Source organism: Schistocerca nitens, chromosome 5 (genome assembly GCF_023898315.1).
Source record: "Schistocerca nitens isolate TAMUIC-IGC-003100 chromosome 5, iqSchNite1.1, whole genome shotgun sequence".
In the NCBI taxonomy this organism is placed as follows: domain Eukaryota; kingdom Metazoa; phylum Arthropoda; class Insecta; order Orthoptera; family Acrididae; genus Schistocerca; species Schistocerca nitens.
In genome coordinates this window covers 182,039,096-182,063,622 of record NC_064618.1, presented here as the reverse complement: position 1 = coordinate 182,063,622, position 24,527 = coordinate 182,039,096, and the positions used below count along the sequence as shown (strand labels likewise).

At 37.7% G+C, this 24,527-nt stretch overlaps 1 protein-coding gene across 3 annotated transcripts in view; it reads right to left on the bottom strand.

The window, feature by feature from the left end:
- Positions 1-24,527, bottom strand: part of LOC126260186 (uncharacterized) — a 296,244-nt gene that overhangs the window by 210,754 nt on the left and 60,963 nt on the right. For all 3 annotated transcript variants that reach the window (XM_049957462.1, XM_049957463.1, XM_049957461.1), the window contains exons 10-11: positions 9,433-9,696; positions 7,762-7,925 (exon numbers count right to left, since the gene is read on the bottom strand). In XM_049957462.1, the coding sequence (XP_049813419.1) occupies positions 7,762-7,925; positions 9,433-9,696 (428 nt within the window). The remainder of the gene's footprint in view (positions 1-7,761; positions 7,926-9,432; positions 9,697-24,527) is intronic.

Genomic DNA, 24,527 nt, shown 5'->3' with positions numbered 1-24,527 from the left:
CCTATCATTAATGTTTACTGCACCTTAACTGCTAAAAACCAGTCGATTTTGCTTTGAACAGAAGTTCTCCCACACTTTAGCTACTGTACTCTGTACATTGAGTGGCAAATTGTACTGTCTTCCTGACACTGTGGTAGGGACTGGAACTGTCATAAGAATATGTTCACAAGGAATCCAACACCTGTCTGCCAAATGCGGCCAATGAAATGATCTTGCTGGTCCTGCTGGTGCCATTAAGTTCACAAATACATCACCTTCTGCTTCACAGCACTCTGCAACACATCCTAAGTACCATTTGTCATCATAAACAGCAATAACATAGCAACCTGGTTGTATGTTGCTGCTTTTGCTTCTGAATCCTGAGTCAGACACACTGTGAAGACACATGTTGTGCATGAACCTATGGTTATAACTGGACAGTCTGCTCATCTGCACATTGTCAGAGTCCGCTGGAGAGAAGTGATGATGGCTCCTTGTGCCTGCAACAGTTTTAACATGTTCTAGTCTGCTTTTTAGCAACTGACTGATTTCACCTCATCTTTCAAAGCATAGAATGACTGTATGCCAGAGATATTTTTCTGTACCCAGGTAAATAATTGAAGAGATGTTAGAATGTGACCTTCTGTAGGGTGCTGCAGTCGAGCTCGTGACGCCATGTGCTTAATGGTAGCACCAATACCATCACACACATTTTTACCATGACTTTTTGCAAAAAAATTCCATTCTGCGTGAATCTGAAAATCGTGGTAATGCATGCATAAATTTGAGATTTTTACAGTTTTTGTACTCACTAGCTGCCCCATCACTGAAGTATTACGCACACTGTATGTGAGGCAGCTTGTTTTTCACACATGCCACGACAGTGCGAATGTGGGCATGAATTAAAGTCACTAAAAACGCACAGGTTCATGACAGACACATCACCTGATTCACTTCTATAGTAAATCACAAATGGCTGGAGAGTTGCTTGACTGTTGTCCCAATGATATCCTTGGAGGGCATCTTGAACTACAAATGCATAATTTTCAGAATGCATAATTTTCAGAAAAGTCTAGTATTACTATAATTTCATCATGTTTCAAATTATCCTTACAAAATTGGAGATAAGCCGAATGTGCTGTTGCTGTGAAGCAGTGTGTGGTCAGTTTGTTTTTTTGACAACACATTTCAACAAAATCTTCCACTGTACTTTGCTTTGTTTCAAGACTTGTGTGATCCATGTGTGTCCATTGTTTATAAGAAACAAGTTCATCGTCATCCATAAGGAGTTCACCATACAGTTTGTTATTCATATGTTCTGCAAGATTTGCCTTACCATGACAACTTTTCACACCTGTGTATCATGCACCGGTAGGAACTGAAGTCACACACTAGCAGCTTCATTGCACCTTTGTAATCCAGACCAGAATCCTTTATAGCAGCAAACATCAGCTTAGCATTTTGATGGGTCTCACATACAAACATTGTGTGTGCCCCTTGCACTTACAGGCACAACCCATTTTGGCTGAAGATTGAAAAAAGATGATAAACCTACTTTGGTATTGGGATACTTTTCCTTGAATTCTACATATAGTTCTGATATGTTGCATAGCAACAGTCTTTTTTGCATCTGTACATGTACATTTCCCATTTTCACCATTACATAGTCTTTTTTTCCAGGTATTATTTGGCTGTAGTCATTATTTTCATAAAACTCCAACACTAGCACCTTTATTTCTGAACTCAATTGCTTACCCTGAGCCTGCTGAAGTTGTGAAAGCACTCCTTGGGTTGGTTTTATTTTCCTAGCTTGCTTTACCATATATGTAGAAACATTGAATTCCTTTGCAGTGTAGTCAATAGACCATCTGGAAGGTGCAAGGGTAAGAATGGCTACTTTTTTCTGGCGTGTGGATATGGCACATTTTTCTTTCAAATCATGCACAATTTTGTCCAAATCAACACATTTCTGGCGCGATTTCTGTTCCTTTGGAGCAGATAGTTCTTCCTCTTCCAACATTAGTGTGTCAGCTATTTTGTGTTTTAATTCCATTTGAGCGTCTTTTAGTTTTCTTCTACCATAGCTGGGCCTTTTTCTTTTCCAACTTTGTGTGTCTTCATGGGAGACAAACCAAGAGCAGTCACTGAAGTATTTAACTGCTCATCCGCTGTGGTTGTAGGTGACAGATACTTTTCATCACTGTCATGTAAATTATCAGAATATTCTTCATTTTTTAGCAGTGTAACACACCTGGAACATAACTTCTGTCCTGGTTTCATGTTAAGTCCCATGCACCGATTCACTTTAAATACTGATTTTATATCAATTTCTCTGAGGCTACACTTCACTGTCTTCTTATGAATCCGAAATGGATCAAAACAACTTCTTTGTAGAAAAGAATACTTATCCAGAAACACTTTCATATGATGATAACAAACACTAAAGTATCCTGGAAGTGTACTTCTTTTGCCCACAGGGTGTATCCCGGATCTCCATAGCAACAAATCTTGGTCCGATTCATCCAGATCATACAGTACGAAGTGAATGCCACATTTTGTTCCATATGTTGTTTTATGACATTCATCAATACTGCAACTTGTTTGAACAAAAGCACCACTAGTACACTCTTCTGCATCCATACTGACTTTCCACAACAGTAGTGATCAGTCTGAACTAGAATCTTAGAAACATGAGTAACTTGTAATTGTTGCTTGTTTCCTTTGTTGTTCCTGCTTAACAATGACTCATTCTGTCCCTGAAAACTACCATTGTTTAAGTTTCTGTTGCCTAATGGTTCCCAACAATTGCTGCAGCTTTATCTGAAACAAGCTGTCTGCATCATCACTATTACTTCCTAAATCGTGTTAAAAGAAACGTAACCAAATACATCTACATCTACATTTACATTTATACTCCGCCAGCCACCCAACGGTGTGTGGCGGAGGGCACTTTATGTGCCACTGCATTACCTGCCATTCCTGTTCCTGTCACGTGTGGTTCGCGGGAAGAACGACTCCCGGAAAGCCTCCGTGCACGCTCGAATCTCTTTAATTTTACTTTCGTGATCTCGGGAGGTATAAGTAGGGGGAAGCAATATATTCGATACCTCATCCAGAAACTAACCCTCTCGAAACCTGGGCAGCAAGCTACACCGCGATGCAGACCGCCTCTCTTGCAAAGTCTGCCACTTAAGAGTTTGCTAAACATCTCCGTAACGCTATCACGCTTACCAAATAACCCTGTGACAAAACGCGCCGCTCTTCTTTGGATCTGCTCTCTCCCCTCTGTCAACCCGACCTGGTACGGATCCCACACTGATGAGCAATACTCAAGTATAGGTCAAACGAGTGTATTGTAAGCCAGCTCCTTTGTTGATGGATTACATGTTCTAAGGACTCTCCCAATGAATCTCAAAAAATGGTTCAAATGGCTCTGAGCACTATGGGACTTGACTTATGAGGTCATCAGTCCCCTAGAAATTAGAACTACTTAAACCTAACTAACCTAAGGACGTCACACACATCCATGCCCGCAGCAGGATTCGAACCTGCGACCGTAGCGCTCGCGCGGTTCCAGACTGTAGCTCCTAGAACCGCTCGGCCAAATTAATCTCAACCTGGCACCCGCCTTACCAACAATTAATTTTATATGATCATTCTACTTCAAATCGTTCCGTACGCATACTCCCAGATATTTTACAGAAGTAACCGCTACCAGTGTTTGTTCCGCTATCATATAACCATACAATAAAGGATCCTACTTTCTATGTATTCGCAATACATTACATTTGTCCCTGCATGAAGTGCCAATCTGTTGCAGATCTTCCTGCATTTCGCATGCAATTTTCTAATGCTACAACTTCTCTGTATACTACAGCATCATCCGCAAAAAGCCGCATGGAACTTCCAACACTATTTACTAGGTCATTTATATATATTGTGAAAAGCAATGGTTCCATAACACTCCCCTGTGGCACTCCACAGGTTACTTTGTTAGTCAGTAGACGTCTCTCCATTGAGAACATGCTGTGTTCTGTTTGCTAAAACTCTCCAATCCAGCCACACAGGTGGTCTGACATTCCGTAGGCTCTTATTTTGTTTCTCAGGTGACAGTGCGGAACTGTATCTAACGCCTTCCGGAAGTCAAGGGAAATGCCATCTACCTGGGAGCCTGTATCTAATATTTTCTGGGTCTCATGAACAAATAAACCGAGTTGGGTCTCACATGATCGCTGTTTCCGGAATCCATGTTGATTCCTACAGGGTAGATTCTGGGTTTCCAGAAATGACATGATACGCGAGCAAAAAACATGTTCTAAAATTCTACAACAGATCGATGTCAAGGATAGGCCTGTAGTTTTGCGCTTCTGCTCGACAACCCTTCTTGAAAACTGGAATTACCTGTGCTCTTTTCCAATCATTTGGAACCTTCCATTCCTCTAGACTTGGGGTACACAGCTGTTAGAAGGGGGCAAGTTCTTTCGCGTACTCTGTGTAGAACCGAGTTGGTATCCCGTCAAGTCCAGTGGACTTTCCTCTGTTGAGTGATTTCAGTTGCTTTTGTATTCCTTGGACACTTATTTCGATGTCAGACATTTATTCGTTTTTGCGAGGGTTTAGATAAGAAACTGCAGTGCGGTCTTACTCTGTGAAACAGCTTTGGAAAAAGGTGTTTAGTATTTCAGCTTTACACGTATCCTCCTCTGAGTTCCATTATCATCCCAGAGTGTCTGGATATGCTATTTCAATCCACTTACTGATTTAACGTAAGACCAGAGCTTCCTAGGATTTTCTGTTAAGTCGGTACATATAATTTTACTTTCGAATTCACTGAACACTTCATGCATAGCCCTCCGTATGATAACTTTGACATCGTTTACATCTCTGTCAACTTTTATTGTACACAAATACCTTGCAATAACAAGCTGAAATTTTGTCACATATTATATTATGGTCTACTTATGCAGTGTTTGAAATTTGGCTTGGATATCACTTGTCCCTTTTGTGCTACCACACTTTGAAAATCCTTGTTTTTCTGGTAATTTTTCAAATTTTTGTATTTTCGTGTGCATGTAACTCTGTTTGTGTGACTGATATGGGCAAGATGAGTTCTGTGTGTGTTTAGGCCACATTAAGCTTACCACAAAAAAAATTATACCCTTTTTGAGTGAATTGTATTTGGCATAGGGGGCACCTACAATATGTAACTTTTAACGTATTACATTTTTTAATCACATTTGGGAATTTTTTATTTTCCCTCAGAAATATGTTGTTGGTGTTTTGATTCATAGAGTGTGTTCTCTAAGTGGATGTTACTGGGTTGTAGAAATTTCTCTGGACTGTGCGGAATAGTTCCAAAGTTATTAAGACCTGAAGTTGGGTCTGAAAATAGATTGCCAGATGCGTGTTGCAATTTCCGGGTCACGTCACCTTCTTTCACAAGTCATAATTCTGGAACTAATTGGCAGGGGAACTTAAAATTTTGTACATGAGTGTTCCAAACTTGGTAGCATTGGTGCACTAAATTTCAGCCAAATCTGAGACTATCAGCTGGAACATTTTCTCAAATTGGTTGCATTGACATGGAATGACCCATTACAAATTTAAGGTTTTCATATGATCACCCTCGTATAAAAATATGATGGGTGATACGGCTTTTTGTTGATTCAGCACATTAAAAGCCATGAGAGTATGGCATGGCACTTTAATGAAATATACGATATGTACTCTAAGACAAGGTTTTTTTCCCAAATTTGTCATTCAGAAAATATGGGATAGTCTTCTATTCGCAGATTAAAATAATTGCTACTGAGGTCAACATTTTTACATTGTCTAATAGATTAATAGACGGACTGTCTTACATTTACAGATGAAGCTTTGGCTATTGAAGTTTTGTACCAATTTATCTTGAAGTGTTCTGAAGGGCAGGGTTTAGCAAACAATGCTTTCATTTGAAGGGTCTTGAGATTTCCTTGATATGCCGAGGCAGTCAATACAGTATCAATCTTTCTCGGACAATCATATAACATTTAACTGGCCATGTCAATGCATGGGATATGCAAGAAACCGAACTAGCCACTACAACAGTCTAATGCCCTGCTTAAACACTGACAAGGAAATAGCATTTATTCTGTCAACTTATAAACTTTTGTTGTGTTTGAACAGATTTGCAATAAAAATTTCTCATAAATTTAGATGTAGATGTATGGATACCATATGCACACATTTATGCAGCTTTTAAGTAAAGGTAACATTCATCATCTTTTTCAAAAAACTTTACTTGATTCTGAACCCAATTCAGTACTCTGCTTGTTTATGAGAAACTGTAGTGATTTGCGAAGTGGTATGTAAGTGAGAAATTCAATCACTGTTTACGTATTAGACTACTGGGGAAAAACATCACCAGCTTTTAATCATATTTAGAACAATATGGTGACTTCAAGATGAAACAAGGAAGAAAATTAATCCAGAACCAAATTCTAACAGGTGAAATGAATTACATTACACAGACTGCAACTGTTATTGCAAGAATAAATTACAGCGGAAAGACCTATTGTGGAGATAGTACCAACAGACGTCCCTACACCGCAGGATGAGCACCAGTTCGAGAATGGCACTGAATCTTGATTGCCATCTTTTACTTGTATATTAGTTTCTATTGTTACACATGACCTTGCACCCTAGAAGATATTGCTGTCCACATCACACTATTGCTCAAGCACAGCAGTATGGTAGGGTTGGAGGAGGAACTGCTATGACTGCAGTGAGGGGAGTGGTTAGCGGGCAGCGAATTTCATTATGCCATAAACCATATGAATCTGTACCGTGTGCTTTGGCTTTTTATGAACATCTGCCATTTTTGAACTGCAGTTTGCCTGAATCCTTTTGTATTCGGAATCAAACTGACTTTCAAATTGGACAACTACTCAACAATAGCATACATTTCAGCAGGAATGGCTAAAAGTCTAGATTGGGGCCAGTAGTGTGTTCGCGTATTTCGTGTAGCCATGTTGTCGACACACGATAGGGGGTTTGTCAGCTGCCAGTGCTACAAAGCAAATGAGAGAGCACCGAGCAGAAAATATAGCCAGAAGCAAGAGACACTAACATTATCACACTTGTGTACACAAGAAATCAGCTGTGTGTTCAGAAAAAAAACAGTTGTGTTCTCTGGCTCAGCATAACCACAACCTCCGAAATCGCAACATATTCAGAGGAAATAGCAAAATATTTGTGACAACAAAGATGTAAGTTCTTAGCGGGCCTGTTAGGATGATGGTGGTGGTGGTGATGATTCAAAATAGTGAGACACAAGATGAAACTAAGTAAACAAAAAAGCAGTGAAGATAAAAATTAATGTAAGCAATATCATTTTGTTTATTTTATTTCTTTTTGTAAGATCAAAATAATGTAGACAATTGCATAAGTTTAGAATAGGTGTAACATTAACTTTTTAGACAGATGCCTTACTGCACTAATTCTGATTAGAAAGCACGCACACACACACACACACACACACACACACACAGCCTGTGCTCCTGTATGTGTATGTGTGTGCGCGCGCCCACACACGCACGTTCTATCAATGACTCGACACTCCTGCTATTCATAAGGAGTCTCCTTTACTGCTAAACAACTTTAAAGATTTTCTGTCGGTGGCTTCTGTAATCTCTGCATACAAACAGCGACCTTGAATCCTTTCTCACAATATCGATGGAGAAACACGACTGCTCAGCTAAAAATAATGGTTCATGGTTCATATGAAATGGTAGAAAAACTTACCAAATGCCTTCATATGATGCAACACAAAGTTTCCCTACTTCTGGAGTACAGGGATCCGTGTTGCCCTCATTCTGTAGAAACTGAAGTAGTTGTATAATTTTTTCCTCATTTTCAGCTTTGTGTACCATATATTGCCTACTATCAATTTTCAGAACAATCCTGACCTGTAAGAAACCAAACAAAAGCAATGAACTATTCCAACCTGCAAAATAAGACAGCACGGAACACTTAAATGAGCTGAATTGATCAATCCTGTGTAAGACAAAAATATTTGTAAAGACCTTTAAGAGCTGGCAAAAGCACACACCAATCTTTTTTGGTTCCTTCCACAGGCAAACTGACTTATAATTTTATACTTCAATGCTTTTTTTTTTTAACCTAAAATATCAACCCTCAACTTATTGAAACAATTGATTGCAATATCTACATCACAAGGCAAATATAATGGAACTGAAGCAACAGTGTAGTAGAACTGCTACTTTAATTTACATCACAGAAAGCATGGAGATGAAATAGAAGCAACCTACCAAAGTAATAACGGAACCTCTATGGAAGAACACCAATAAATTCTCTATCTTCCTCTTGGTCATGTTATCTGAGTAAGTGTTAGACAGGAAGGTTGAAAAAAAGATTATGGATTAACATCTTGTTGACAATAAGGTCATTGAAGATTCAGACAGTGTCCAATCAATCCATCAGACATCACATATAGATCCCATCAAGGAGAACCTTGAAGGATGTGGGTTGAGTCACGGTATGCATCAACAAAAGACAAGTAAATTGTACAAATTTAATATTTGTGCTTGGCATTCTGCTCAACAATTTATGGAAATCACAGAAAATGAAAACCTAGATAACTGGACAGGGACTTGAACCCCACTCCTCCCAAATGCAAGACCAGTATTACCTCTGCACCATCTCACTCTGTAGAAAACAGGCACTAATATATCAACAAAAATAATCAATTTTTGACATGAAAGTAACTAGACAGATAAAAAAATCTACTCACCAAGTGGCAACAGGAGCAAATAGTAGCCTACTGTATGCAAAGCATTTTGCAAGTAGTTTTTTTCCTAGATCAGAAATGTTCTTTCTGAAGTATTGACATAAGTACACTGATTTGTGTGTTTTTCCACCCTATTTCAGAACGACATGTCTTACTTCTACACTACTCTGTGGCCCATAAGTAAATTTAAATGTGGAAAAGCTAATGAACTGTCTTCAAAATTTCCAGAATTGCATAAATGTGTGCACAAAGGAAAAACAAACATATTGGCACAAACAAAGAGTAAGTTTTGTTTGTCTCTCAACTTGTGGTTGTTGGCTCTCATTTTGAAAATACACATTAACTTCTCCTGATTTCAATATGACTTACAATTCACAATAGCTGCCACTGCAGCGAACAGATAACACAGAAGAAAGATAAATGGACACTGCTCACACAAGCTCTCTCTAAACTAATGTTAGCTACAAAAAAAAAAAAAAAAAGTAATAAGGCTGATAAAATCATTTCAACATATTATTCTGCCTGTAGCAGAATTGCTTGTGAGATTGTACAACAAAATGAATTGTATGCTAGGGTCATTTCCTTTACTTTTCCAAGTGTTTCACATTTGATAGAATAGGAAATAAAAAAAAGGTTAACTGATACAGTTTGTGAGACAGGCTTACCTTTGTGTAACAATCTGACTTAATCTCTTCTTTTCCCAAACCATGACCTGTTTTACTATCTGGGCTACCTTCACCTGATACAGCACAACTGTCAGGAAACCTACTAGTACATCCAATGTTGAGCTGCTCGCTAACAGATTTAGCAAGATTTTCGTCTGTAAATTTAGACTGCTGTTCTTCTGTCGATTTCAGTTGCTGCTCATCCGAGGATTTATGCTGCTGATGAACTAATGGCTTCTTTTCAATGGGTTTTGCTGGTGGTTTCTGCAAATAAAATTTGACCTTACAAACATTACACTAACACACTGCATTATTTCGCAACTCTCACACTTCAGCACCAACCATCAATTTTTCAGTTCAAATTGAGTGATCCTGCATACAAATCAGAACAGTATATCAAATTTTGGCACTAGTCTAGTCTGGCCACAGTGTGGACCGAGCACAGACACAGGTTTCGACCTATCTCACTCTCCCATATTTAAGTGCTCTGATTGGACAGGAAGCATGGGAAGTTCAAGTAGGTGGATTGAGCTGACTGCCTTCGGTTTTCCCCTGAATTTTGATGCACATAGATTACCAGAAATTATTCATTTTTGTGTGTAAGGACTAGAAGTGCAAGGAAGAAACATTTAACATCTACTGCTATTTTTTTAATGTATGGGAATAAAACATGAAAATTTATAACTGTGACTTACGTATAAAACTGGCTTTTTGTTTAGTAGGCTATAAGCAGATTTTGTTTTCTAACACATAAACTGGTAAGGAAAAGTTTGAATGTCATGATATAATTTAAGTAACAGGAATATTTAGTTCTGAAAGAATGCAGTAAATATAAATTAAGAACAAATTAAATATTTTTCTATAAAATGAGGGAAAATTACTCTCCACTAATAATTACGGACAACTTTGGCCAATAATATTACAGACTACAGCCAATAGTATTACAGACTGTATTTTATTCACATTAAACTTACAGTGACAAATCATCATCATTTCAACACAGAGAAAAGCACTTTTGGCTTCTCTGCTTTTTAAAACACCTGCTACACACCTGACCATTTTGACATAAAAATGTAAACCTGTCCTCATCCTGAAGGCACGGTCCTATTGCCTCTGTAACTGACTTAATCAGTTTAATGTGGACTCTGCACCACACTGCAACTCGACATTTTCACATTTATGTACCAAGGCAAGAGGTGACAGAAGCAATTTTAGTCACAGAAAGGAAGACCCACCCCCCCCCCCCCATGACAATTTGGGAATCTAACACCAGATCTTATGGATCTGAGTCCGACACTTGAGCACTGAGCCACACCTACCTCAATATATTATGTTGTTACAAAAAACAACAGTATTCTCAGAGAATGTGGCACAAGTGTACCATGACACACACTTTGAAAGTCTTCATTCTTTTTCATCTAAGGAGGGCGATCATTTTTATTTATTGATAAACATACATGGCACACCAATTGGCAACTCCGCAGGTGCTGGCAAACCATGCTCTGGTCAAATGACTACTCCAGCTTGTCTCCTACAGAAGCACCAGTGGTAACCAAGCGAGTGCACTACTCTAACTCCAACTTACTCACTGGTTAACTGAATTTGCTTGCCAGTTCTACAATAGATACGTTTTACAGTCACTAAATCCCTTGCTTTACAGCCTTTATCAGGATGGAATCTGTGCAAACGAGGTACCTGAAGGATCATGGACAAAACATTTTGATTTAAGAATTCTGTAACTACAAATCACTTACAGCACTACAGCTACGCATGACTCATTATTTATGAACAGGTTGTAGTAAGTAAGAAGGAAGAGATGACTGCCACGTAAGAATTCTGGAGTTTCTCTCAGAGAAAAGGTTTCCACCATTTCCATCCAGCACTTGTGTTTCAGAAGTTAACACACTTTGGTGATATTTTTCTATAAACCAAGATACATAAATCCCATTGGGAGATATAGCGGCAGTGCGGAGGACGTTTCAGGAGTTCTTGGCTCTGTGCAGTTTGGTCTTGGATGGAGTATGCCATCCCTTTCAAGGATTTACCCATTGGCATCCACAAGTGAGTGATGGCAGGGCAGTAGCAAGAGGGAGTACATGCCCCCTCCTGGAATCTATAAGGCTCATTACAAAATTCTCACATATTTATAACAATAACTGACTGCGACACTACTAAACTGCAAATCTAACATTACGAAGTGTGACAGAAAATACTCTGACTTTAGTAATCACTAAATTGTACCAATTCCTTGACACAGCACAGAATTCTGTGTTATTCTACAGTCAATGTCCATAACAGAACAATGCCGAAATACTTTCTGATCATTTTTGTATCACTTCCTTGGAAAGTGCTCACCGAGCAACATAAGGGAACCATTCCAACAACCTGGTGCGCAGATTCACTACCACAATGTGAACATGGCAGCAGTATACATGTCCGTCATCTATCCTAGTTCCAACATGGATGGCCCCACATTTTGCTGTGCAATAGAATCACAGCAGTAGACCAACGTGTGTTGGTGAAAGAAGAACATTCATGAGGATTTGCTGATTATTAAAGCACAGATTTCTAAGCAAAACGCATAATTTTTTCTACATTTTTAGGGATGAGTAGGAAGGTTATACTTCCTAAGACAGACCTAGACAAGCAGTTTTAACTGTTTGTTTGTGCTAATTTTTGATTATTCTCCAAGGAAATGTTTTGCTTGCTTACTTATTTTATCATTTTTTAATGAAAACAACGTATTTACTGAAAACTTTGATTTTGAGAGCCCATATTTCACTCCTAGCTCTCATTTGTCAGTAAGTGGTTCTCTTTTTTATCAGCTTATAAAAATTAACTTCAGTCAAATGCATAAGAAAGCAATGCTAAGATACATCCAGGATATTGTGAAATAATACTGCAAGGAGAAAAACTTGCTGTGAATGGTCAGGTAAGTCATCACTTCATCAGTCCATTATTGCATCATAATAATGTCACTGGCATGAGCAGTAAATCCCCGAGTTCCTAGCTACAGTGCATTGTGCAACTCTCAATGATTTAAATGTGCACAATTTCTTGCTGTTATAATTATATAATGTCACCCACAAAAACCTCAAGCAGCATTCTTAAGCAAATGCTTAAATAAGTCTGCAAGAAATATTTTCAGTGAAGATGGCAATATCTTATTTTGTTTGGTGTTTGAAAAGAGTGATTCTCCATAGAAAAAATATGACATTGTGCACTGCATTAAAATCACATGGCATAACATGAGGTTTCATTAAAAATATAAGTTAAAAAACATCTGATTGAAAATAATATTGGCAAACAATTGAGTTTTAGTGATACATTTTTCAAATGTGCTTAGCATTATTGGGTTCCAACACACTGTTGTGGAGATTGAATAATGTACAGCTTTGTATAATTTTAGAAAAACAAAAGGATACCGGACAATCTACATTGTGCAAAATCTATATGCCACAGTGTTTTCAAGAAATAATTTGTAATATTCAGAATATAATGAAGCACAAAAACATTTTATGGACTATAGGACACACTTTTTCTTCGAAAAACTGCCTCCAAAATTCAGGTGTGTCTTAAACTCTAAATTAATATAACAATTTCCAGTGTTTGATTTAAAATTCCCACCTGTCTTAAAAATGTCCATATATTCGATGCTGCGAGAAACCTGTCTGTCTCTGGCAACATTCAACTCAGCTGGCGGCAGCAGCAGTGCACCAATGAAACGAACACGAGTTGCGGGAATTCACAAGCTTGCTAATCTCCCTCCCCCCCACCCCCCCCAATCAGAAACTTAGAACACTGTCTAGCCCATGATGCATCACTGCAGCCTACAGTGACAGTGAACTTACACTGAAAGCGATTTGTATTATAGGTAATAGTACAATATTTTTGTTAGTAGCTACTTTTGTAATGGAAAAAAATAAAAGGTATTCATATGATGTAGGCTATAAATTTAAAGTAATAGCATATGCGGAAAAACATTGAAACAGAGCAGCTGAGTGGCATTTTGGCCCTCCACCAGCAGAAAAAACCCTATACGATTCGTGGGCTAGTAAAAAGGAACTGGAAAAAAAATAAGGAAGACTAAATGTCAAATAGAGGACTGAATGCAAAGTAGCTGAAACTAGTAGACGATGTGCTGAAATGGATTCAAGGAGACTGTCAAAAGACATTGGAACTAATACAAAAATGATTGAAATACACACATGTAAGCTAGTGCTACAGTGGAAATTAACAGACTTTAAGGATGGAGTTGGTTGGTGCTACGGGCTACTTAAGCGTCATGCACTTAGCATGTGAACCAAAACATCTCAGAAAATGCCACAAGAGTATGAAGAGAAAATATTATCTTCCGGTCACTTTATTATCCAACATCAAAAGAAAACCAGTGTGGAACTAAGCCAAACAATGAATATGGATAAAACTCCTCTGACATTTGAATAACAGAACTGTTGCCATGAAAGACACTTAACGTAACTATAAAAATAAGTGGACGAGAAAAAATGCACTACACTGTTGCCTTTTCATGCTTTGCTGATGGTGCTACACTTAATCCAATGATCATTTTCAAGCACAAAACAATGCCAAAACCTGAAATACTGCTAGGTGGTGGTGTTCACGTACATAACAGGGGATTAATGGACGAGGCTGGTGTAAAATAATGGATTAACAGAGTGTGGAAGAGAAGGAAAGGTACTTTATTGAAGAAGATTTCTCATCTTGTGCTAGATCAGTTTAGAAGTCATCTGAAAAATTCTGTGAAAGAGAAATTGATACATGGAAATACAGAGCTTGCTGTTATGTGTTTGAAGCTTGTCATCAACGGAAAGGTGACAAGCGGTCAGTGACAAGCTAAGTAATCTGACTTAGCGCTGCCGGCGCCAAGCGAATAAATTTGTACGAGACATGCGGATGGCAAAGTGATAACAGAGCTCACATTGTGTGTTGTAATTGCTAAGTTACTACCTGTTAGTACCAACTCTTTTTTTACTTTTATTAAAAAGCAAGTGTTAATAAATAAATATTGATTTATTTAATTACGAATCAATTGGAAATTCAAGTAATCACAAAAATGTAAAACATCAAATACAAAACACAGTAGAACTTCGATTTTACGTTGTCCGATTTTACATTTTTTGTGATTCTAGATCATAAATTTGTAGCCTCTGTGAAAAACCCACAAGATAAATGCTAAAAATTCCCCGATTTTACGTTTCTTCCTAGTAAGATATATGTCGATTCTACATTCTTACTCAACATGTCGCTTGACTTCATCAGTTTTCTTCCTACCGACATATAATGTGACTGAACGAGTTATTAAGTGGCACAAGAAACAGAGGCTTCACGCCACGGGTGGTGGTGGAGTTAACGGAAATTTTAGGCCATTACAGTGCAGACAGGGAAGTGCTGACATAATGGATGATCGGCATTTCCCAACCAACTTACAATGTTTAGTTTCATCTTGCAATCACTGCTATCATGCGGTAGTAATGGAAAAATAGGACAGTAGACCCCAAGTGTTCCAGACCGAGCCACTACATGATGAAGGGGCCCAGCCTCCACCTTTCCTCGTTTTAACATAGGATTAAACAGCCAACAGGTTGCACATAAATGGTAGGGACATTGATCTAGGTTTTGACACATACTAGTGGTAGCTTCAGCAGAATAAATCTCGCTAAATCTTGCAAGCTAAACATAACAAATGAGAAATGACCAAAAACACGTTAACAAAGATTACAATTTTTATGATGCACAATCATTGCTAAAAAGCAGTAATCAGAATTTCGAGCAGCTATTCTCCTGTCAAAAGTAAAATATAATATTCTAGCCTTTGCTACAAGTGCCCAACTGGGATCAACATAAGACTGATCGGCACAGTGGCTTACAATGCTGCCATGAATACAATACGAGTTGCACCACCTAACAAGCGCGGACAGTAACGTGTGCCAATTTGAAACATTATAACACAAATACTTGAAGAAAAAAAGAAAAAAAAATTAATTTAAAAAAAATATAGAGAGCTTAATGTCTTTCTGAAAATACAGAGTAGTCAAATTAAGTGTAACAGAGCCATCTGTTAGGTTTTACAGAAATTACTATTAAGTAAAGGACAGAAGGACATAGAAATAATCTTACGAACAGCTGTACAATGCAGAAAATATTTGCACGAAGTTAACATCAGCAGCCCGTATCTAAGAGATTAGAGTAAAATATATCTAAAAACAAAGATGATGTGACTTACCAAACGAAAGCACTGGCAGGTCGATAGACACACAAACAAACACAAACATACACACAAAATTCAAGCTTTCGCAACCAACGGTTGCTTCATCAGGAAAGAGGGAAGGAGAGGGAAAGACGAAAGGATGTGGGTTTTAAGAGAGAGGGTAAGGATATGGGAACAGGTATACACTCGCACACACACCCATATCATATGGGTGTGTGTGCGAGTGTATACCTGTCCTTTTTTCCCCCTAAGGTAAGTCTTTCCGTTCCCGGGATTGGAATGACTCCTTACCCTCTCCCTTAAAATCCACATCCTTTCGTCTTTCCCTCTCCTTCCCTCTTTCCTGATGAAGCAACTGTTGGTTGCGAAAGCTTGAATTTTGTGTGTATGTTTGTGTTTGTTTGTGTGTCTATCGACCTGCCAGCGCTTTCATTTGGTAAGTCACATCATCTTTGTTTTTAGATATATTTTTCCCACGTGGAATGTTTCCCTCTATTATATCCATATCATAGATTACAGTAAAATAATGTTTTGAATCCAGAAGCTCGCGAAGTATAGTAAAAATAGAGGAATCAAAATTCTGCGAGCAGTGGAGTGCAACTGCTGAAAAAATTTATGTTATGTAGTTGTAACTGTTCAATGAGGATGAGGCCATCGTTATTAGAAATACACTAAGTCCTCCCGCTCTTCAAGTTCATCGAGCCTATGATCCTTCTTTTCTCTACATAAAATAGAAATTTGTTTAACGTGTTTTGGTTTGTGTTCGGAAATTAGCAGACAATCAGCAAAAGTGGAACTGTGTACATTAGAGCCTCTTTTTCCCAACAAATGTTCCTTGTACCTGACACTGAAAGACATTCCAGTTTATCCTATATAATAAATGGGACACACATAACAAGTGGTTTTACACACTCCTGAGCACACATTGGAGCAACTGTGGACTTGAGACTGCTGATGAGACTTTTTGCAAGTTATTGTTCATGGAAAAGGGAACTCTGAATTCATATTTTTTTAATCAGAAGATGAGGAATTTTATGCTAAATAGAGCCTAGAAATGGTATCAAGAAAGCATTTTTATACTCATTACTGTCAGGAATAGCACTGCTGCGTAAAGTGGCCACTTTAGCATCAGTTTTAACTTAGAAGATCTTGTCAACTAATGTGGGATCACAGTCCTTATTAACTACAATAGTTTTTATGTTCACCTCTTCATTAAGCTTGTCAGGTGAAAAAGGCACAGATATTCCACAATGAATGGCTGAATGGAAAAATGCTTCCTTTTGGAAATGAGGCTGCACTGAACTAGTGGGTAGAATTTGATTTGTATTAGTGGCTTTTCGAAAAATACTGAAAGAAAGCGCCGTCATCAATAGCACTACTGCGGTCCAATTAGCTAAGCTGACGATCATTATTTTCTGACTCACAAGTAAAGCTAATTTTTTCGTGAAACTATCACAAATTTCAAACAAATGCAGAATTCCTTCCCAGGAACTACTGTGTATTATCAAAATGTCATCTATGTACTGAGCATAAGACAAAATACCAAGATGAGCAACTGAAAAATTCTTGAAGAATCTCTCTTCCAGTGAATCAATGAAAGAAAATACTGAACAAGATGCCTGCCAGTGGCTTACCCATTGCCCGGCTATCAGGCTGATGCTATAATTTATCATTGAAAACAAATAGTTGTATTTTACTACTACTCCTAGTAAACAAACCAGGTCAGTGATTTGCTCCTAAAAATATCTTTTCTATCAGTGATTTGCTCCTAAAAATATCTTTTTTAAAAGTACTGAAAGTTTTTCTCAACAATGTCAATGGTTGTTTGAACAGGTACATTAGTACACAGGTTCGTAATATCTAATGAAAATAATTTATTATCTTGGTCGCACTGCAGGTCTTTGACTTTACTGACTTCATTTTGACTATTGACGACAGAATATTATTTTTAAAAACAAAGGATTTCTCATTTTTTCGTGAAGAAACCTTGCTCATATGGACTGTTCATGCTGTTCACAATCGAACATATCGGATGGTGACTTATGTACTTTAAACTGGGAATACAATTTTGGGGCCTGTGGATTCATATTAATAAGCTGTTTTTTTTATGAAATGGTTTGATCAAGTGCATAGCGCTGTTAACGCTACCCTAATTTCTTTTTGTATCATAGGGTTTGGACACTCAACTCGCTCCGAAACATTACTCTCCTCAAAAAATGTTAAGTTTTACACACACATTCGTTCTGAGTAGCAATGATTACAGCAGCATTCCCTTGTCACACTTCATTACAAAAGGCATTGATTTCTTTTAGTTTGACATTAACATTTTTAATCAATTATGAAATGGTAGCTACATTGACATAGGTTTGCACGTTTATGTGCATCCTATTGGCTGTTTAATCCTATGTTGAAACTAGCATACGGTTGCTGAATAACAGCCATGTTCAAAACTGTAAGATTTCTACCAGCCCAGGTGTCTAAGGTTGTATCAAAATACAAAGACATAAGAAGAAAACTGCAGGGCTATTAATTTTAGTAAGCATTGTGAAGAAAATGGACTTTTGCCAAGTTACATTAACTCCCATTTTAACATCAGACAGTGCATGAAGGATCCAAAAACTTTTCAGTGCCTAGTTAAGAAAATTATTTCTGACAAACTCCGTGCTTTATACAGAAAAGGACCAATTAAAAGAAGAGACCTATGTTTCATAACTTGAGCTCACTAAATTTTTTCACTTACATTTTAATTTTCAAATACACCCATTTTGGGATTTTATTAAGGATGGTTATGTACCTGTAAGAATTGTATTGCAAAAAGACATGAGAAGAAACTGGCTAACCTTAAGAGCTTTTTACCTGCAGAAAAGCCTGTTAGTAGTTTTCAAAGGTCTGAGCATAAATTTTTCAACAGAATTCTGAATAAGACTGAAATAGATTTTACACCTGAAGAAACTATCTTGTTGGAAAAAGAACTTAAATATAACGTAATGCCTAACCTGTCACATAAAAATGCCGTAGAAACTATGATTGTAGATCTTAAAACAGGCCTTGATAGAGTCAAAGTGGATGCTTCTCGACAAACGAGAGTAGCTCATGATGTATGTAGTATTCTTGAGAAACATGCAGTTAAAAACTCCTGTCAATGTGATTGTGATAAGAAACTGATTAAAAATATTTATGTCAAACTAAAAGCAAACAATGCCCTTATAATGAAGTGTGACAAAGGGAATGCTGTAATCACTGCTACTCAGAAAGAATATGTGCCTAAAACTTTACAATTTTTTGAGGAGAACAATGTTTCGGAGCTAGGTTGGTTGGTTGGTTTGGGGAAGGAGACCAGACAGCGTGGTCATCGGTCTCATCGGATTAGGGAAGGATTGGGAAGGAAGTCGGCCGTGCCCTTTCAGAGGAACCATCCCGGCATTTGCCTGGAGTGATCGGAGCTAGGTGAGGGCCCAAACCCCATGATACAAAAAGAAATTAGGCTAGCCGTGAACAGCACTATGCATTTGCTCAAACCATTTCATAAAAAACAGCTCATTAAAATGAATCTACAGGCCCCAAAATTGTATTCCCAGTTGAAAGTACGTAACAATCACCATCCGATTTGTTCGATTGTGAACAGCATGAACAGTGCATATAATATGTTAGCAAGGTTTCTTCACAAAAAAATAAAAAGTCCTTTGTTTTTCAAAATAATTATTCTGTCGTCAACAGTCAAAATCTTATCAGTAAAATCAAAGACCTGCAGTGCAACAAAGATACTAAATTTTTTTCATTAGATATTACGAACCTATATACTAACATACCTGTTCAACCAACCATTGACATCATTGAGAAAAACTTTAGTACTTTTGAAAAGTAATATTATGGTTGTCACTCACCACATAGCAGAGACATTGAGGGGCAGATAGGCACAACAAAAACAACTCAATTACAGCTTTCGGCTGTCAAGGCCTTTGTGTCAACAATAGACAGACATACGCACACAGGCATGCGCACACTCGCGCAAATCACAGTTTCAGTTGCCTGAGACTGTAGGGGTGTGTGGGGGTGTGTGTGTGTGTGGGGGGGGGGGGGGGGTTCAAAACTGTAACCTTTCCTTGTGCCACTTATAACTCAGTCTTGTCTTTTTGCATCTATTTCCAAAGAACTGTATTTAGCAAAAAAATCAGTCATTAATCTTTTAAATTTAAACACTGACTCTAAAAGAATATGCTTGGTCAACATCAAAGAAACGTTGGCTATTCCAGCTAGTGAGGTCTAATTGACTGGTGACCTGATACATCACCCAACAGCCAGAGCAATCACTTCACACACACACACACACACACACACACACACACACACACACACACACACACGTATATAGACAGCCTACTAAACATTCGAAATTCTTGTAGTATTGGATTATGAAGTAGTGGGCACAGAAGCTGTAAATCAAAGTCTGTGCGAAAATTTCGTTCTCCTCCTCCTACATAGCAATTTTACCAACAGTTGTAACCTCAACTGACAATCACAAATCCATAAACAAAGAAATTTCAAAATTATGTCATATAATAGGCCTATTACGAAAAGTGGGTTTTGCCATAGGTAATACTGTAGGGTACTAACTGAAAAGACTATCACCTTTGCTAATGATGTATGGGGTAACTGAGCCATTTCCCAACACACTAATGCCAAAAAATTATACCTTGCACACACAGTTTTGAGGGTTCTTTCATTTCTAGTTCACCTCAAAAATAACAATAATTTTACTTATAGTAGTTCTGCCTGAAGCGTGTCAACAGAGCCAGAACGTATCGTGCCTCTATCAACTGCAGTCAACATAGGCTACTCCATTTGCTATGTGGGGCACCACAGTTAACAGGACATGTTCAGTGAACAGTTGTGTGATGGCTTGTTCGTCTTTGTTGCAGTCCTCAATGGTGTTTAATGCACTATGATGGCAGAGAGAACTGTTAAAATTTAACGGATTGCTGTAACAGAGAAACACTAAAATCACAGCAGGCTTAACCTTATTTCATGTTCACTGGTATAAATAAGTATCAAGGGTGAAGGGAAACATGCTTTCTCGAAACCTGCTGCATTTACAATACAAAAAGAGATGAGTTTGAAATACAAACGGCACATACTGGCAATACCGCAGAACACTCCACTACAACTACTCAACACAATGAACATGGAAAAGTTTGCACGTAATACACTACAGGTCACTGCGCTCATGTTAGCGGAGTATGTTGCACTGTCATAGGCTACAGAAGGAAGAGACATACCTCCACATGTTAGATTCTGACACCTTTCACCGTATCACACACTTTTTGGGTTAATTTGCCGTGCTCATTAATTTCTGCTTTTTTTCTGGTTGAGCAAATAAGAAAGATGTCCCACAGATGCGTATTTCGACATGTAACTTGTTGTCGTAGCACATCAGAAAATAGCTCGATTGTCTTGTACCTGGATACCAATTTCAAATTTTTTATGACTTTTTACTTGCTGTTACACATCTGTGGTTTATTTAACAGCAGATGAAAATAATTACCACAGATTATTGTATAAAACATTGCATATACATTTAATTTCCTTTCACACAATGTATTTGGGCGGTTACAATTTTTAATCCTGTATACCAATTACATTCTGCTTTTACCTCAATCTTGCATTTAACTCTGGACTGCATAAAAATGTAGAATAGGGACTTAACAGTAATTTTTTTTTATTTTTTAGAGACTGAATAGCATTACTGAAAAATGTAAATTTTTATTTAAAATAAGGCATTTTGATTTCTGTATCAAATATTAATTTATTTTCATGTAATAAAAGATTTTATCTTTATTTAAAAATTTTGATTCAATATTTGTTGATAAACATTTGCATCTGATAATAAAAAGTCAAAAAAATGTTTAGGATTACAAACCTTCTACATTAAAGACTATTTTTAAATACTGGCTGCACTACCAGTCACTATGTTAAAATACTCCACGCAAATATTTTTTAGTTAACAGCACTAACAAATCTTCAAAACGTCAAAGGCAATTTTTTCTTTTAGGAAGTACATCTCACCACTTTGGAAAATTAGTGCTCATGCACTGACCTTCAAATCTAAGTATGAGGAAAACCTAAGCCCATAATATCCTCCTGTTAGTACAGATACGCTTTACAAACCGCCATTTAAAAAGTACAATAATTGTAGCATTCACTAAGGAAATATCTGTAAATCCATTGTTTACTCAATTAACTCCAAAGACTTCAGCCCTTCTCAAACCAGTTTAATTATGCTAATTTAGTACATTATTTATAAGTCTACAAAAAAAAATCACTTCTCTTGTTGCTTCGTAAAGGAGATTGAGAGTTTATGTTGAATCTTGAGGATGGGGTTCATAGGCATGAAGCATAATTTAAGGTGAACAGAGATAAGCCATTTGAGCATTTAAGTGATTAAGGAAACTGCATAAAATTTAATTCTGTATGACTGGACTGGGATTTTTAACCTCACTATTCCCAAATACATGTCTAGCCCCTTCACCACTATGCAACTTCACTTCGTGTTATTCAGGCCTCACACAGCCACCAAAACCCTCTTCCAGGCACTTAAGTGAGGTTTGTAGATGCAGAATGTCATAGCAGCCCGAAAGTCTGCACTTCAATACTGTGTTCTTCACAATAACCCATATATTTATAAATTACAAGTGGAGGATGATCTCAATTTGTAGCTACTATTATTAGCAAATTTCACATTATATTGCCTGTTTCTACAGGGTGTATACGTGGACAAGGAAAAAAATTCCCAGATTTCCCGGTTACAAATGTACTTTTCCCACATTAAGTGACAGTATATTTTCCCTTGAAACTGTAAAACTTATCAATCCATTGAACCAATAATCAAACAATGGAAAATCCAGGATGGAATGCAACAATACAAGAGAAGGAAAGTTGCTACTCACCATATAGCGGAGGTGCTGAGTCGTGATAAGACACAATAAAAAGATTCACACCATCATAGCTTTCGGCCATTAAGGCCTTTGTCAGCAGTAGACACACACACACACACACACACACACACACACACACACACACTGGGGTGGGGAGGGGGGAGGGATAGTATGGTGGGTGTGGCGGACAGTGAAGTGTTGCAGTTTAGACGGAGGGCAGGAGAGAAGGTGCAGAGGGGGGAGGCGGTAAGTAGCGGAACCAATAATGTTTATAAGGCTTAATATACAACATATACACCGCATATTTTCGTTTTTCAAATGTACCTGTACTCGAATTCCACCCAACACAGCACATTGAAAACAAGACTACAAAGCATTTTTGTAGGCCAATCATAGCTCATGTCATGTGATCTTGTCATGCGATGGTAGCAGATATTCAGAGCATATGACACTTGATGCAGTCAGCCAATAGCAACATCACTGTGAAGTAACGCGAACACACAAATAAGAAAAGTTGATACTTTAAATTAATATAGGAGTACACAGAGTAGCTACAAGGAAAGCTAAGTTTTCATATGTAATATTGGTTTTTTTGTGTGTGTTTCACATTAAGATACATCACACAAACGTGCCACTAAAATTTTACATAACAACATAAATATCTGGCCTTATGGGTTCTAAATTCTTTTCAGTGGCTTGTTCTCAAAGTGTAAAGCTTTAAATGAGAGTCAAACACTCTGTGGTGTAAGAAATTCAAAGCATATTCTAACAAGTAACGTAATTCACCTTGCGAACCACCATTCGCAATATTTTCCGTAACTTCTTATAATTCATTTCAGCAGGTGCAGAGAGCGCCAGAAAACAGGTGTTACTGCAGATGCGCTGCTACGATGAAGTAGGAAGCCCTCATGCTCATATGTATGAAGCATTAAATCTTACATAATGTCACAAGGAGACAGGACATCACAGGATACTCCAAGAGCATTGGAATTTCGTAAACCATTTTAAAATACGTAAATCTGTTTAAAATACAAATTTCTATGTCCAGATTAGCGAAGAACTAGGCCCCAACCTGATATTAAGCTTTTCAGTGTGGTTTTCGGGATGGACATTTTCTTGCATTATCTCATGGTTGGTAATAATGTCATACGTGCCAGAAGATGAAAACATGCACCTGAAATTCAAAAAACACTTGAAACTAGTCAATAGTGTAGAATGAAACACTTTGTTTCAAATAAACAGACTGTCTCTGCAGAAGAGAGTATTAAAAGGCAAATTTCTGTAGCAAAGCAACAAAAATAGCTTCATTGTTCTGCAAGGAGATCAATGTTTGACTGCCAAAAAATGTGGAAATAAAATAAAATCAGGAAACAAACTAGTAACATATTTTAGCTTACTGTAATTATATGAATGTATTTTAATTACCTTGGTATCTCCCCGGCCACAGAAATACGTTTTGTTTCCATCTGACATGAGAGCTATACACGAAGAGGAAGCACTAAAATCATATAAACGTAAACACGGGTCACGTAGACACTACCCCCCTCCCAACTCAGACTGTTCTGCACATTCGCAGATGTGGCAACTTGGACGTGGCAGCAAAACTTTTTCTGGGTAGCATCTGGCTGCACATTGCTACTGCTGATACAGCTAACAGCCACACTTCAAGTAGCCAGAAGCGGAGAAGGTATACCCATACCCGACTGAACTGCGTATGGGCATGAACCTGATGGCAACTGCTCCAACAAACCTAATTAAACATTTGTGATGTCACACTCATTGGGATCAGTTTTTTGTTATGGAGTATTGCATAGTCCTCGTCTTTGACTCATTCTGCTGCTGACAGATGCTTATGTGTACACTGTGTTGTGTTGTAATGGCGAATTTCCTTTTCAACTTAAGTTTTATTATTACTATTATTATTTTTCTCTTGT